This window comes from Seriola dumerili, unplaced genomic scaffold (assembly GCF_002260705.1).
Source record: "Seriola dumerili isolate Sdu_G_001 unplaced genomic scaffold, Sdu_1.0 BDQW01001222.1, whole genome shotgun sequence".
NCBI classification, from domain to species: Eukaryota; Metazoa; Chordata; class Actinopteri; order Carangiformes; family Carangidae; genus Seriola; species Seriola dumerili.
Genome location: NW_019175477.1, coordinates 188,073 through 205,389, shown reverse-complemented (window position 1 = coordinate 205,389; position 17,317 = coordinate 188,073). Strand labels below are relative to the sequence as shown.

The following is a 17,317-nucleotide window of genomic DNA, read 5'->3' as shown; positions in this document are numbered from 1 at the left end:
TTTATCTCCTAACTGGTGTAGTGCCTGTTCATCTTGATGTAACAAGAAGTTCATTTAAATATGCATAAAGATGATTATGATCACAGATAATAATGATGATAGTGATGAAAAACCCAAATCAAATTTGTTGTGATGGTGTCAATATTGCGATATTGGTATGAAAGGGAAACAAGTTTGTTGAAAAAAAAAAGTTAGTGTCAGTGTGTTTTTTGTATGGACTGCACGTGAGTGTTTTATTGGAGTATTTCTTGTTTCTGCTTTTAAAGGGACAACACCTGGTAATAAGTTAATGCTTTATTGTAGATCTTGAACATAAACCCAAAGAATGATATGTAAGGACTATTTATCACAGCAGGTTTAATAAAATATTCACTTACTTTGGCATTGTTCTGCAACTTCTAAATATTCTCGACACCCGGGAATAATAGGAAGTGTCATCGTTTAAAAAAAGAGAATTTAAAGGAATAGTTCTACATTTTGGGAATTACACTTAAAAACTCTCTTTCTTGCAAAGAGTTAGCTGAGAAGATACTAATCTCATGTCTGTACAATAATGTAGCTGGAGCCAGCAGCCAGTTAGCTTAGCACGGAGTTTAGCAAGGACTGGAAACGCTAGCCTACCTCTGTCCAAAAGTAACAAAAGACCCTATGAGCCCTTAAAGCCACACTTTGTTTTTTTATGAATTACACAAACATGACACAGCATAATGTGTCAGTGAGCCATAGAGGTGCTCATATACAGACTTTTTCATAACTGGACAGAGCAGCGACAGCTGTTTCACACTGTTTCCAGTCTTTATGCTAATCTAAGCTATCTGACTGCTACCACCAGAATTAAGTATACATGGGACATTTGAATCTTTTCATCAAACAGGGAAAAGGCATATTTAGTTTTTTTTTTAATGTTTCCTCAGTCAGAAGGAAAAAAAAGTCCTTTGAGAAACCAAACATCACACCAAAGAGTAATGTTAAACATGAGTGCTAAAGACAACAAAGAGACAAAATAAAATCCACTTTTTAAGAATTATAAAATAGAGTGAAATTATGATAGGCAGGAGTGCATGTTTCAGTAGGCAGTCTATACAATTGGCATGAAACATCAAATACAATATACAAATAAGCTTCAGAGTTCATGTTACTTCTACCGTATGTCCAGCATATTTTTGGTTGGCCCTGAGCTAATAATTGTCTTCTGATCAGCTGATCCCCTTCATCATACAGGGTTGACAAACTGGTAGACCAGTCTACGGGAAACATCAGGCTTCCGAATGATTCCTTTCTTATAGTACTGGCGTATAGAGCGACTCAGTTTGTCATAGTTCATAGCTGGGCGGTTCTTCCTGATGCCCCACAGTCTGGCCACATGAGCTGAGTCTTCTATTTTGAAAATTCCTGTGGACAGAAGAAAGAAAATTCACAAAACAAATTAAACACAAAATAAAGCTAAGGCTAAAAGGAATGCAATTCTGCTTATGTTATGTAACCACTGTTCCAGCAGTAGCAAGTTTACATTCATTATTTGACTATAACTAACCACACGATCACAGGTTAGACTGATCTTATGTAATAGTTCATGGCATGGTTTATGAAACTAAACAGTCTCAAAGGGTATTGAACTGTCTTGAAACCCAACAAGGTGCAGAATAGAGCAATCAGTGAGGCTGTACTATGCATGATTAGGTTCGATAGTAAACTTCATGAATCCTGAATAACCCATTTATGGATACCTGCTTACGTTATATGGTATATTGTGTCTGATGCTATGCTTTCAAAGACCAGACTGTTGGTTTGACTAGAACATTAGGCCTACACGGGGTCGGCATGGCTCCATAACCCATCAGTAGACAGGATGGGCTTTACATGTCTCAGTATCCTGGTTTATGTGTTTCCCACCAGGTATTAATTCTATAGCATAACTTTTATGTAAGATTTTTTTTGGGCAACTGCAATTTTAAATACAACAAAGCCTCACAAACACTCAGCAAGGATCAATTATATGAAAGCCTACAGCACAAGACTGTATACAGTATACAATATACAGTATAAGAGTCCCTGTGATTAGTTGCAGGCACCAGGTCAACTGGTGTGCCTAACTGCCATTCATTTTCTCTGCTTACAGCTCTCTGTGTCTCTATCTATCACATTACCTTTCTCTTTGTTGAGCCAGCGGATGCAGCGGCTGTAGTTGTGCGGCTTGAGGAGAAGCTCTTGAAGGAATTGCCACAGGTGGATGGGCTGGCTGGGGTAGTTACACATCACATCTGACCAGGAATCATCATCAGCTGCTGACACAGGCGAGATTTTCAGAAACCAGATGACACATTTTTTGACTAAACTATGTTGTTTCACTTTATTTTACTACAGCGTTGTACTCATTGCAGTATGGTTGTATGTGTTGTAACTGCACCCAGTCAAAACCAAGAACTTACCAGATTTACTGTCCTCTGGTGGACAGCGCTCCTTCATCGCTGCAGCTAAAGGAACAAACAAAAAAAGAATGAATCCAGCAGCAGTTTGCAAAACAAGCAACCTTCTCTAACTTGCCAACACTACAGTAGAGTTGATGGTTCATTTCCCAGTGTTGCTGTTGTTCTTACCAGATCTCCAGATGTCCAGATGAGCGTACAGCACATCTCCAAACTGCAAGGAGTGTTGTCTGAAGTGTGCTTCTGTCATGGAGCACAGATCCCTCCCGGTCAGCTCCTGAAACATCGTGCTGACTTGTGGCAGCTTGTACAGGTGCTCGGTCCAGAGCAGCCACTTCTGAACATGCACACAGCTCCAGTCTAAAGGATCTGAGGAGGAAATCATAGAGAGACCAGGTATTTTCTCTTACACAGCTCCCCACATGTTTGGCTTTGATTTTCTGATGCTGAAAATGTGTCAATAATCAGGCCTTAACAGTTTTCAATAAGTCTGTTACCAACATTTGTTTTGATGAAGCTGTTACTTAATACTGAATTAAATGAAATATTGTTGACAATGATTGTTGATAATCCACAATCTCTGTACATTCACCAAGCAGCGAAGTCCAGACGATTGATAGTTGTGGACTGTGGATTAAAAATCAGGACCATTTGCTGGAGTACCCCTTTAAAACAGAGTGATTTTTAGAATGACTATAGACAAGATAAAAAGCAAAGTTTGACAGAATTTAATCTGATTGTCTGAACTTTAACAGTTATCTGTCATCAGAACAGTTAAAGGATGACAATGCAACCACATCTTATCATCTATTAACCAAACAGAAGACAAAAACAAAGCCTGTTGTTGGACGACTTGACTTAGTGTTATGTTAATTCAGAGGGTCACTGGGCTGTTTTTAAAGTCAAATTAGGAGTCATTGAAAGTAATAAAAGAAAGTGTAATTCTAAGGAGGAGCTTTGTCAAATCTCAGAAAAAAAAACATAAGTGATGTTATGCTAGGTGTGAAGACGACAACACTCACCAAGCAAGTAGGTTCTAAAAGATGCTTTTGGTTGCATTGTGGGAAATGTAGGATCCAGCCTACAGTGTACCCATATTAGCAGCAAAAAGTCAGGATATCTCAGCCTTTGATTCTGACTATTGTTTTTACTCAGACTCTTTATGGAAGTTCAGTGCTGGAGCTGGAGTACTCTTTTTTAATTATGACTATGATACAACAGGTATTGAGCTGTAAATGTCTCATAATTTCTGGGATGGTGAGACTGTCATAACAAAAGCAAATAATCGCTCACACAGTGAATGATTTTGAAGGCTCCAGATAACAACTCAGTTCTTTAGAACTGAAGATGATCTTGTCAACAGAGGAGTTTGCATAAGCAGGGCCTCAGATACTGACTGACCAGGTGTCACTTGAGTGTCACTGTAGATGTTGATGCCAGAGTAAACAAGCAAATGATGGTTGAAGGTTTATTTTATTAGACTACAACTTCTGTCATAACTTTCTACAGCAGGTTTTTCTGTTTGAATGTGATAGAATTACATTAGCCTGTCATCTTCTGTTTTACCTGGAACAATGTTGAGCAGCTTGCAGGCTGTGTCAACATCTTTCAGCACCTCTCCCACCACCATGGTCCGGACTTGCTCCAGACAGCGCTCCTCCACCTGACCCTCCACCTCAGAAGAGGAGTCCTGGGCTTGGCTGGGTGCAGGGGGGCTCACCTCCGGAGTCCTGGAGGGAAGAGCAGCAAGAGCGGGGGGCTCTGTCATCCCTAGCACCCAGGGGTTCTCCTCCATGGCTAATCTGTCGTAGCAGGGGACGTAGATCCCCGGCCAGCTGACCTCAGGGAGCCCCAGCAAACCACGGGGCGGTTTGATGTCCTCCGCCTCTTCCAACCAGGGGTTAGTGTGGGGGTGAGTGATGTACAGAGGCGAGTGTGCAGTGCAGCCCATGTGTTCACGACCTGGACTCCCCATGCTCAGACTCCTTTCAGGCTGGAAGAAGAAAGCACTGTTTTCACAAAATGTTGTCATTGGTGTCATAACAGTTTAACACCCTGTTGAACAGTGACATTGTCCTCTGAGACAGAGTGGCATTGATGCTGCAACCAGTCCCAAATTCTCAATATTTAAACAGTAGCAATCCTAAAGTAAACTTGACATTTGTTCTGTGATATTTACTTTGCTTGGACTTACTCTGGAATAAGGAATCAGTTATTCCATTTTAGCCAACTGGAGCCTTTACGACAGTTCACTTCATTGAAGCCACTGTTTGACTTCCAAAATGTCAGTCTGTTTTTAATCCAGTATCTATGAGCATTCATTTTAGATTCTCTCATGAATCTATATGTTTGGAAATATTCAGGTCCAGTCTACTCCGTCTTTTAGATTGTAAATACAGATTATACAAGGAAGATCAAAGGCTTGTTTGTAACCCCAGCTACAAGTAAAAATGAATGTGTTTGTCAGTTTTACTGGTAAAAGAGTTGTTTGGCCGCTATCACAATGAAACACCCACTGCCTTTAAAAGATATCGACCACATCAGGTCGACACGACGGATCACAAGTTAATTGCAAAAGAATGTTTGATAGAATACAGCATAAAGGGTGGGACACATACAATGTGTGGATAAAGGCTAAGTGACTGGAACGTATTTATCATAGTATGAGTAAGAGAACAGCTCAACAGGAGGGGAGTGGTGTGATATGCCAGTGTTTAAGTTGACAAAAATGTGTTTTATATACACCTACATGAAAACTAACACAGTATGTTTCACTTCACAGTGATTAAAGTAAAATGCTAGTATTTTTATGTTCCTTCATTTTTCTGCTACTCAGAAATAGAATACATGAGGCATTAAAAAAAGACATATGACAAGCAGTATCAAGAGACTTCACTAAAACAGATTTTGTTCTATGTGTACCTGTGTGGCCCATGTCAAAGGTAAATATCCATTGCTTTGAAATGGACAATAAAGTTTTTTGGATTTTGATTTTAAGAGTGAAATGTATCACACTGTATTCACTCTAAACGTATTATGCTGAATACTACTCACAGTTTATCTTTTGGTAAACACTGATTATGAAGTGCTGGTAGAGGCAGGTAGACCGACATTTTCAAAACATTGACACATGGTGCGAGGTGTCCTAAGACATAAGGCAGTTCCCAAAAGCTGACCTACTGCTGTGGGATTCCATTACAAAAGATAAAATCTGTTTAGTTAACAAAACAGACCTATAGATAAGTGGTAGGTAAATTGTACTTGCAGTAGAAAAGGAGATGACAGTATACGTAGCTGTTATTTATTGCCTTTTGCCAACTTTTCTTTTTTTAATTCACCACAAATGTTCATCATCTTAGGTGCTGGGATTACTGTGTATCTATATACAGTTTTGTGTATAACGTGGCAAGATGACCAATAATAATAAAGGATCACCACAAATGCACAACATGTATATTATACCTATACATTTGTCTAAAACGATGGAAATTCTGAAAAAAAGACTATGTGACTATTTGACTACGTGAACAAGCTGCATTGCCCAGATGTCTGGTCCATGTGTCTGCTACTTTTTCCTTGACTACAGGCATTAGCAGTTTAAATGTGTAGATGCAGCAAAAACTTTCTTGTCTAGGATATGCTTTCTCTCTCACTCTCTCTCTCTCTCTCTCTATGTACTGCTCAGATGAAAGCAGCATGCTCATGATATCAAGCTTATTATTTGGTGCTGTGTTTAACACATCGTTAGATTGCAGCCAAACTGATATGAGAGGCATTTAGTCGATACAAAAAGCTCATTCACTGCTCCTTACACTCCACTGTTCTCTGGACTAAGGGACATGTGATAATCTCACACCTTTATGAGCCGTTCTGTGTCTGCTCTGACAAAATGTCTGCGGCTGTTTCTGTGCACATATGTGTGTCTGTGTGAGCCTGTGTGTCTGTGTGTGTGTGTGTGTGTGTGTGTGTGTGTGTGTGTGTGTGCGTGTGCGTGTGCGTGTGCGTGTGCGTGTGTGTGTGTGTGTGCACGCGTGTGTGTGCACGTGTGCATGTGTGTGTGTATGTGTGTGTGTGTGTTTGTTTCAGCCTGCAGGAGATATTAAAAGTGGCAGAGAGACATTGAATGAAGTTACTTCTTTTTAATGTAGCATTTTTCTTAATGTGCAGAAACAATGATTAATTAAATCAGCTTGAGCAACTTTTTCAACCAGTTCTTCATAAATTAAAACTGATATTTATCCAAATAAATAAATCATAAAATGGCAGAAGAAATCCTAAATGAATTAACAACATATTTTATAGGCCTACTCAGTTCTTGTTGAAATACATCGCTTTAAATTATATTAAATGATTTCAATAGCCTAGTCCGGACATCATTATAAGAAAGCAAATTCATTGTTATAATCATTATCAGAGCACAGCAGGACCAATGTCATTAGATGTGATAGCTGTTGTAGTGTTGGTGGCAGTATAGTAATAGACAGTATACTCGGTACTTGTACTAACAGTAAAGTAACAGTAAGAATGGGAGTAAAGTCGTGGAAAGTAACTGTAAATATAATCAAATATGCATGTATTTATTTACAATTTTGAGGGGGTTTTTTTTTACATTACTTGAGTATTTTCATTTTATGCTACTAAACATTTCATTTCAGGCATTTCAGAGTTAGCCTATTATTTTAATGCTATTTTACAATTTTCCAAAAATAATGAATATAAAAATAGTAGATGATAAAAAAACAAAAAAACAAACAAGCACAGTATGCAGCAATCTTCTGGGTTGTCAAAGTGGGGAAAGCACAGGTGTTACTAATATCATTAACGATTGCTCTGCTCTATTCAAGCATCAGTCAGCCATGACAGTGTGACAGTGAGTCGGCAGGCACAACAGCAGAACCCTGAAACTGAAGCAGGTAAATAAACTTCAGCTTTCATTAATCTGTGTCTTTCTTACTGTGACATGTCAAAATGTCATCATTGAAAATGGCCTTTTATGGTAGTTAAATTGTTTAATGTTTATTTGTATAGGGACAAGTGAATAGCATGAACCAATGCCACATATGACAGCATGTATAGTCTATGCTAAACTGCAAAGCTCGTCCATAGATCATCTTTTAAAATACACATAACTTCGAAATAAAACACATACAGAACAGAACAAAGCACAAACTGTTTGCAAACAATGATGAAACTAAATTATCCTAAAACTCAATGGCAAAATGATCCCAGTCATGATCTATTTTCTGTCCAAATGAGAATTTACAGGTCTGCAGGTGTGTGACTACTTCTGCTTAGGTAAAGGACTTGCATACTTCATCCACTACTGGTAAAAGAAGTGCTGGCAGTGGTAGTATGATGATAGTAATGATAGTAGTAGTGGTGGTAGTAGGAGTCTTACCTTGTCAGTGTTTGAAAATAGTGGATTCAGTAGCTCTTCCACTGCTGAGGCTTCTTCTCAGCTCTGCCTCGCTCTTCTCCTGGGCTGTTCCTCTGTCTCAGTTTAAGTGTGGACTGATGTCCAGGTCCTCTGGACACTGTGACTATTTTGCCCTCAGATGAGGATGCGCTGTATGTAGTTTTCGTGTCCTTCCTAGCATTCAGAGCTGGATCACTTTAGTCCACTCCAGCCACTGAGACACTTTGTTGGACTCCTGGCTGTAGCAAGAGTTTGACTTATTTGGGACACAGTGCCTTCATGACATCAGTTCTGAAAGACAGGGTGTGTCTCAATGAGGGAGGTTGCTCTAAGTGCCTACTTAATAATGACTTGGGGCAGTATTAGTATGGAGAGTTCCTTAAGTAAACAAACCTGCTGAGCCTTTAACAGCCTGGGTCTTAACAGTCTGGGGAGAGAAGCTGGGAGGGCACCTTTTTTAGAGTTTGCCATTATTTTCAAGAATGGCAGTTTTAAGGAAAAATATTTAAACTTTGTGAATTTTAAACACAAAACTACTGAAGCCAGAGTATTGGTGAAATCTAATTTTATCTAATCTAATCTGATCCACGAGGGTAATCGTGTCAAAGTTCCACTATTCTGTGTGGGAGGTGGAGAATAATTCATCTCTCTTTCGGAATAAATCTACAGCTCAGGCCCATAAATGATTTCTACCTGAGCAACTGAAAAAACTCTCTGCAGAAAAAGTGAAATCCCACTTTTTCAGGCAGATTTTCTACTCGAATAAAAGTCGTTGCCAAGTTGTTAAACTGTTAGATGATTAGCACACTGTTTGCATGTTGTAGCTTTTCACTGCAGTCAAGCTTGAGGAAGATAAAAGTGAATTTTCAGTGTGGAAATGTCCTCAGACATTTTTACTAACCAGTTATCTCTGGGTCTTTTGGAGGCCACCTCTGTAGGACAGAGATGATCACACAGACAGCCACATACAGAGACTAACTTTTGTCATAAATTGTCAGGATTAATTGAAGGACTGAGAGTATTTTATAGGCTTGATTTCAGCTGGAACTAAGACATGAGAAAGGCGGGCTATATGAGGATAAATGGGATCTAGAGCATGGGCCACAACATCCATGAAATATCAATAAACCATCAATGGTTAGATATGTTTTCAAAGGTGGAAAACTATTATTGGAAAAGTTGAATAACTGGTATACAGAGCGAGTACGAGAGTCAGAGAGAGGTAAAGGGAAAGCGAGAGTGTGTAAATGTTTGCTTAAACTAAACAGTAATGTTTGTGCGGTTGTGTTGAAATATTACAAAGAGCTGCTGCCTGTGTTTCCGCCCACACAGATCATCTTTAAAAGCCCTCTTATAAGTTGTAGAATGACAGCTTTAAAAGTGAAGTTGCTCATAATCTGTTCTTCTCAGCTTGGATGGAGAAAGTTAAAAATGAGCCACAGAGTACTGCTACTGCCTGAAACAGAACAACTACAGCTACTTAGTTAAACCTTTTAGTCAGCGGGACCTTTGGAGTGAGTCATTCATCTGCTAATCTTGCACTTACTGTATTTCCTTTGTACATTGCTGTAACACATTTACATGTAACACTCAACCTGAACAAATGACAAGTGAGCGTTGCTCCCTCGGGCAGTTTGGTTTGGTTTCGCAGACTGCTGCTGGACACTGCCGTTGACAGACACAACAGACCCTAGAAAACAGTGGGGCTCCTTAGAGGAGCTGCATTTGACCAGTAAACCTCCAGGCTAATATGTAATCTGACACCTCCTTGAAGTGTAAAAAGGGAGAAAAACCTCATCACATGAGCTTGCTGTTCATCCACTGGCCATGGTCTGTCTATTTAAGCTTTAAGTTCAATCTAAGGTTAGTTTTCGTTAGACTACATCAACTCTCATCATTTGTTTTTACTATATGTAAAAACTTGATGAGCAAGAGTAGGCAGTATGTCAACCGAGTCCCCAAGTTAACGAGTTAAAACATTAATGTGGTCTATGAGATAATGTATTTAATTATATAGTAGTTTCTTGTTATATGCTTTTCATGTTAATTTAAATATTTCTTTATGCTTAAAATGTATGTATTATAATGTATGTAATGTATAATTTGCTTAAACTGATTAAGTCCCTGTTACAGTAAATGCAAAAACAGCATCACAGCACTGAACAAGAACCAATTAAAATGCAATAACATTACTTACAAATGCAAACAGATATTTTAGATTTGAAAATAATAAAACTGTTTTAATGTCTAATAGCATGGGATGTCCTAGGAACTAACAAATAATAAAAGTATAAATACAGAGAAATCTTATAACTGACTATTTGGAAAGAAGAAAATGCGATAAAAATATAAAGGCTGGTGTTAAAATCAGTATAAAATCACGACTTGAAATTTATTCACATTTCAGAACTACAACCTGTTAGTTAAAGCTGCTGCACAAACATGACACAAAGTCTAAGATTTCAGTTTTAAGTGATAATTTAATCATACAAACATTCATCAAACATACATACAGGAAAAAAGCTTTCACCTCTTCATCTGTTTGCACTTACTAACTCTCGTAAATGTGCTGTTGTAGGAGTCTAATGCCAACTGATTCATTCTGCAATCTGGCCAGAAGAAACTTGAAAGAGACAATACACAAAGAACAAAATGCACTCGGCACTTCCTGAATTGACATTGACAGTAGGAAGAGACGTTTATCATTAACATTTTTCACAAGAAATACACACCATTCTGTGAAACAGCAGAGAGCCCAAAGATTCTTCCAACATGTTGTAGTAGCGGCTGGTGGTCATGTTCTTCAGCTCAGTAACCCTGGGGCTTACAGTTAGTGCTTCAATTAAAAGGGGTGTTCATCTGACAAGTTGGTCTAACACAGTGGCTTTGGATGACAGATAAAATCACAGAGTTGATAAACCCTTCAGGACTTAACTGTACTTGTGGAGGAGTTAAGTACGCACAGACCATAACATAGAAGTCACATTACTGCATAGATCAGCCTGTTAGTGCAAGTAAATAATGCAGTAATAGTTCCTAAGGAAAACATGATACTGCCATTTGTTTTTAATTTTACTGGTGTGGTTAATGTTGCATCTGAAACAGGATAAAACTTTCCAACATGTCTACAGAGCTTATCTAAGATCAATGAGGACATTTGTGTGCTTGAATGTGGAACATCCCAAGCATAATTTGAACGAGAGACGGGACAATGCAAAACGTTATCACACTAACAAAACTGCCAGTTCAATGCAAATATACAATGCAGAACCTTTGGGTAAATTAATATGTTTCCAAAAACCTTTATCCTCTAGTACATTCATCAAATACATTCGACTTAATGTGACAAAAGCAAGTCCAAGACAGCTTTAAAATGAGAATTCAGAGCAGGGCCACAATAAATATGTTTTAATTTATTATGTGAAGTTATGTCTTTACCACTGTTCATATGGCTTAAATTCAATGTGTTATGGGATAATGTACATTAATCCTTTTACTTTGTGTTTTATTTTAATTCAGTACATTGACTGGGGAAATCTCTAATACTCATTATTACCAATAATTAATATTCTGCTAATATTCTTCTAATATTTCATAGATATGTATTTTCCGAGTGTCAGCAATTACTCTAATTAATGGATGAGAAGAAACCTCGCTGTCTTGCAGGACTCCTTGAGCTTTCATGCCAATTTCATAAAAGTCTGGCTTCCATTTACACTGAGTTGCTACAAAAATTTAATGTTTGACTACAGAAGACATTATTAAATCGGTTGCTCTAAATTCTAGCTCTAGAAAATTTTTTCCTGTACATTAATCTGGACTAAGTTTCACCAAATCATAGGAGCCATTCTGTAACTAAGATTTCTGCTTCTCAGCTCTTGTCTTCTTCTTGTTAGAGCAGTGACTCACCCCCTCCACTGGGAGAACATTGCATTGCATCTAAAATTGCAGCTACAATGAGAAAAGAAATTAGATCCCATGATGCACAAGCCATGTTGAAAAACATTGGTAAAAACTGACTGACTAAATGAACCTGGGGGAAGTCGCTGTTCCCCTTCTCAAAAAAGGTGTGTGCCAAATGATTAAGATGGAAATTTAATTGTGATATTTAATGGATAGTTTCATATTATTAAATTTAGTTAAAGGAAACTGGTTCAGAAACCAATATATTAAGAGTGACAGCAGAAACTGGAGAATCAGTTGGCAAAATAAATGGCTTTTCCTCCAAAGTCTCTCTTTCAGGTTGTGCATTGCACACACATATACACAAAATTTCACAAATATACACTCCGTCATTGTTTCATTTGCACTCTGACAACTAAAAAAAAAAATCTGAAAAAAATTATCACTCAAAAGACTCATAGCACTCATTTTTAACTTAGCATTCACACGTGCATACAGTGGGTGTGGGATGTTAGTTGAGCTGCACGTCAGGAGCGTTGGCCTCTGGGTTCTCAAAGTGTAGCTGGACTTTGCATAAAGTGTTTTTGAATCTCCACACTTTCCATCAGCTACTGATAAAGCCTCTTCTTTCTTTTATTGGTGTGACAGACTCCAGAGGTACGGTTTAGTGCTGCTTCACTGTGACAAGTCCCATGATTTAAGAGTGGCCAAAAGGATAGGACTCCTGTATACCCTGCAAGGAAGATTTAAGATGGTAAGGACAAAATGAGACAAAAAAAGGATTAAGTGTACACTTTATAGTGTCTCAGGTCTGTATATACTGCAAGTGTAGGCCTTTCGTTATAAATGTTGGCTGAACAGAGAGTTAATTGTCAACTATTTTGACAATAGATGAATCATGTAAGTTGTCTTTTAAGCAAAAAAAAAACAAACATTCCCTTGTATGTGTTACAGTAAATCTGATGATTTTTGTCTTTTATACTGTTGGTTGGACAAAACAAGCAATTCAAGATGTCACCTTGGAAATTGTGGAAGGCATTTTTCACTGTTTCTGGACCTTTTATAGACCATGCAATTTATCGAGTAAATAAAATTATTGGTGGATTAATCAATGATGAAAATTATTTTTTGTTCTAGCACTAATTGTATAATAAAAATATTTTTATCTCATCTTTTACTTTACACCAGATAACAAAAACCTCTTGGAAGATATACACGTATAGATTTAGACCATAACATACTGAGTGATGAGTTGTTGTTACTGGCTAACTGGACATCTGCCGCTGTTTCATAACAAAGGTCGACCAACAACTATAAAGCATTTACTCATTAGCAACTACAGACACCCAAGGTAGATCTGCACGTCTTAGAATTAGCTCAGAATGCTAACTTACATGCTATATTAAAGCTGGTATCAATTACATTTGCATATTTTAGGTGTTTTTTATGGATGCAGTGTCGATCCATTGGTCCACTACTTTGGTCCAGACTGAGATATCTCAAGAACTATCAGATGGATGGATTGGGCACAGACATTCATGGCTCCTTTTAGTTCAATTTCAATTTAAATCAACAGTGCAGTGTAGACTGTATTCTCTTTTGCTAAATAGATTAGATGTAACAACATGTACTTTCAGGTGTTGAAGTTATTCCGTTATTTTAATTGTTTGTAATTAGAAATTTGTAAGAAAATAGAAAGAAAATATCCCCAACCCGGATTCACTGGTATGCAGAATCTTCTCTCCCCGTGATATGGCTTACCTGGTTATAAGAGACTACTGATAGATTGCTTTGTAGACTGTTTGCTACTATATCCACAGAGTTGTGTGAAAGTCCATTCTGATCTTGCTGTAGCTGGTTAGGGTTTCCCTGCCAATGTTCCTCTGCGACTCTGTGACCACTGTCATCATGGAGGCTGTTGTTGTTGCTGCTGTTGGGGCACTTGCTTTTCTCTGGTGAGGCAAAGGGATTGTAGTCTCCTTCCAGGCTGCGGTGAGGCTGGGTGTTGAACTCAGCTTGGAAAGAGGAAAGCTGCTGTGTGACGCCAAGGAGGCCTCCAACCTCCACACTCAGAATCACCCAAATTACATCTATCAAGAGAGACAAACAGTTGGGTTACAATATACAGTACAAAGCCACTTACACTGCCCTACAAAAAGACAACAACCAGATGGACCAAAAACTATATATCATAAAATTTCAATGAAACAACATCTAGATCATGTAAAATGAAGCAGGACCACACATATAGGATACTTGAGAGAGAGCGCCAGGTCTGTAGTTCTTTTCTCCCTCTTAAAGTCACTAGGACACTGATGGTGTTAGGTGAGAAATTATCCCTATGAACACCTAAATGAAATATTAAGGCCAAGTATAATTTATCCCTCCGCTTCTTAATTTGTAAGTGGACAAGTCTTGGGGGATTTCCTGTTGGGTTCCACGATACACGTTGTATTTTCAGGACGACATAAATCAGTGAAATGAATCGCTCTTAATTTAATTTGTGATGGCTAATAGAATGGCCAATCATTTTTTAAGAGTTTTCACTGCAGTAAAAGCATACACATTTATATGGCACTTCATCTTCACTAATGACTGTTACCTGCTGCTGCTAACTACAGTACTTGGCTCCATATACTGTATTTGCAAGGGAGTAGAAAAAAAAAAAAGATGGCTAGAATAAGCCCGACAGCTCCATACTTAAGATGACAAATTGTAATGTTGATGCAGCTGCTCTCCCTGGGTAATGTTCATGTTACTTTACAGTCAGTGGCATTCTGGTACTTTCTATGTAATTTCTGTCACTCAACTAAGAGATTCATTGATTTATCATTTCAGTCTGTTATTCAACATACAGAATTTATTGAAAGTCAACAATTCACATATGTCTTTGGTGTGGAAGTTGCTGTCCTCACCTCCATAGTAAAGTCCTGTAGCTGTGCACATTCTCCACTGACCCTGATACATGCCAGGAGACACGGGGCTCTGCATCTGTACACTAACATCAGCCATTTCCTGGGGGTCTAGAGACCGCACCATCACCATGTTTACGTGACCAAACTGGTCTCCTCCGACATACTTCAGACAAACCCCGGGAGGCCACGACTCTGGACCTGAAAGACACACAGACAACTATGTTGAATTCGGCATGACACCTGAGTGCAATGATTCTATATTTGCCAGGTCTAGAATCGGCTCTTACCCGTGTTCTGTATCCTCCAGGTCTTTGTAAAAGGTGTGTCAGGTGGAACTGATTCACCCTCACCAATTGTCACATCCTTCACAAAGGACATGCACGGTGCACTGATGTTGGGACTCTCAAAGTCATAGTAGGCTCCAATGGCTGCCTGTAAATTCCTACAACAACAGAAGACAGAAATCCAGGTTATCAGCACAGATCTAAATTGGAGTATAATTGGAGATTTATGCAGGCAGGAACCCATGATTCAGCAACAGTTTACACAGTTATGAATGAGCTTAGGCCGAAAATCTATAGAGAGCCAAAGTCCTTTTTCCTGGCTTTGTGCCACATGTCTGGACAATTATTTTAAAATTTCAATCATGAAGAAAGTCAACCCATATTTGCAACTGAGGACTATTTTCATTATTAATTAAACTTCTGATTGTTTTGTCAATGAATCAATTAATTGTTTGGTCTGTAAAATGTCATAAGTAGTAAAAAAAAAAAAAATGTCACAATTTTGTTATGCCTAAACTGATCTCTTCTAATTACTTGTTTTGTCCAACCAACAGTCCAAAACTCAAAGATATTCTATTTACAATCACATAACACAAAGTACAATCAATTAACTGTTTCAGTCCTTAACATACTATACTTGAACCTGTAGTTATTGAATGACAAAGTAATAATTGTTTTTCTTTAGTAATATGGTGTCTACCAATTTAGCTTTGATTGGGAAACCACAGAAACACACATCTGCTTTTACAAGACCAATTAAAAAGAATTCTTTAACCTTGATATTATTATCAGTACTACTACTATTTGTACTAAAATATTAAACCATTCATGACAGCATATTTTGACATTTGACTATGACATTCAAATGCATATATTGAGGGCAACAACAGAGATATCTGCAGACCAAAAGACACACAGAGTGGGGGCTTCCAGTGACATGCTGGTCATCCATAAACCAGCAGTTTTTATTTTTAGAAAGCCCGTTGCAGAGGAGCTATTACACGGCATCACATGATTCTACCACAGCCTGCACTGCCCATAGACACTTGCCTGTTATCTTGCATAGACGTGCATCGGCATGTTCAATACTGCATATGCGCAGAAAAATGTATTTTGGGGAAATTTCAGAATGACCTTTCCGTCCCTAATGTTTTCAATTATACTCAAGGACATTGCTTACTGTTCCGTTCTTGAAATATGTCACGTGAAGCCACATTTTGAAGCCCGAAAAAGGGCTATACAACTGCAATTTGTGACGTATTCCCAGTTCGTGAAAATACATATTACTATATTTTCTCCAGGCTCCAGATTGACCAGACTTGCACAACCACTGTGTGAGTTTTGAACTAGACTCTGCGTTATTTTTTCGGATATTACGTAATAACCCGTAGCGATCCTCGCAGTGGTTGAGATCAAGAAGAGATATACATTTTGATCATTTTGTCAATCGATAACGAACGAAACAGGGATCTAACACAGTCCTCCCATAGATAAACAATATAAGTAGTTCAAACATTGTGAAAAAATACTGATAAACTATTAATGATCGGTTCAGTACAGTGACGTAATAACTTGGTAACTAGCTTGATGTAAAAGTAGTGACCGGCTAGCTAACGTACAACTCGTGTCAGTAGCCTGAACAGCCACGAAAAACATTCACATAAAAAATAATAAAATGTATTTTTATTCAAAAACAAAGCCACTTCGATCCGAACTTGTGTGCTGGCTGACTATTTATCCTTTAAACCCCGCTAAGCAACCTTCCACTGAATCCCTCACTGGAAATCAAAAGTCGGAGACACACTGACTCAGCTAGTTACGTTACTACAACGTCGTTAGCTGTCACTGTCTCCATGTTTACATATCTAAGGTAAATCACTGTGACACAATGAAGTATGACACTTCCTATCATTATCTTTTTCTGTTTTCTCGGCGATTTGTCCTTGTACAGTAAGAACCACAGTGTAGAAAGCTAGCTAGTGTACAGTATCTATTATCTAACACTAACTACCCAGCAGGCCAGACGAGTCCCCGAGCTCACCAGTTGGTCATGTCCAGAAAGAAGGCGCATCCGGCGGGGTTAAGCTGAAACCCAAGGAGCCTCTGAAATTCCGATATTAGAATATCTTTGTCTGTTGTACCCATGCAGCTGAATTTCTGCATGAGCTCCTGGTCCAGGTCCAGGTCCAGGTCCATGCCCTCCATCGCGGCTTCGCCCGTACAGAGACGTGGGGCTTCGCTCCTAATTTAGTCCGAGGCCTCGACTTGTCATAACAAACTCAACAACAGGGCCGAGTGCGCATGTCACATGATTGCATCTTGTGCCTCTACCTTTGAACCACAGGCCTGGTGGAGAAAATGAAATACTGATCT

At 38.6% G+C, this 17,317-nt stretch overlaps 2 protein-coding genes across 2 annotated transcripts; both read right to left on the bottom strand.

The window, feature by feature from the left end:
- Positions 1-1,213: 1,213 nt before the first annotated feature.
- On the bottom strand, positions 1,214-7,881 carry LOC111238207 (SAM pointed domain-containing Ets transcription factor-like). Its single transcript, XM_022767614.1, has 6 exons — positions 7,825-7,881; positions 3,993-4,419; positions 2,598-2,795; positions 2,430-2,474; positions 2,148-2,285; positions 1,214-1,392 (listed from the first exon to the last, which is right to left on the bottom strand). The coding sequence occupies exons 2-6, from the start codon at positions 4,399-4,401 to the stop codon at positions 1,214-1,216; spliced, it is 969 nt and encodes a 322-aa protein (XP_022623335.1). The 5' UTR covers positions 4,402-4,419; positions 7,825-7,881.
- A 2,401-nt stretch (positions 7,882-10,282) lies between these two features.
- Positions 10,283-17,222, bottom strand: LOC111238206 (uncharacterized protein C6orf106 homolog). Its single transcript, XM_022767613.1, has 5 exons — positions 16,986-17,222; positions 14,948-15,102; positions 14,661-14,858; positions 13,507-13,835; positions 10,283-12,478 (listed from the first exon to the last, which is right to left on the bottom strand). The coding sequence occupies exons 1-5, from the start codon at positions 17,147-17,149 to the stop codon at positions 12,443-12,445; spliced, it is 882 nt and encodes a 293-aa protein (XP_022623334.1). The 5' UTR covers positions 17,150-17,222; the 3' UTR covers positions 10,283-12,442.
- Positions 17,223-17,317: the final 95 nt, after the last annotated feature.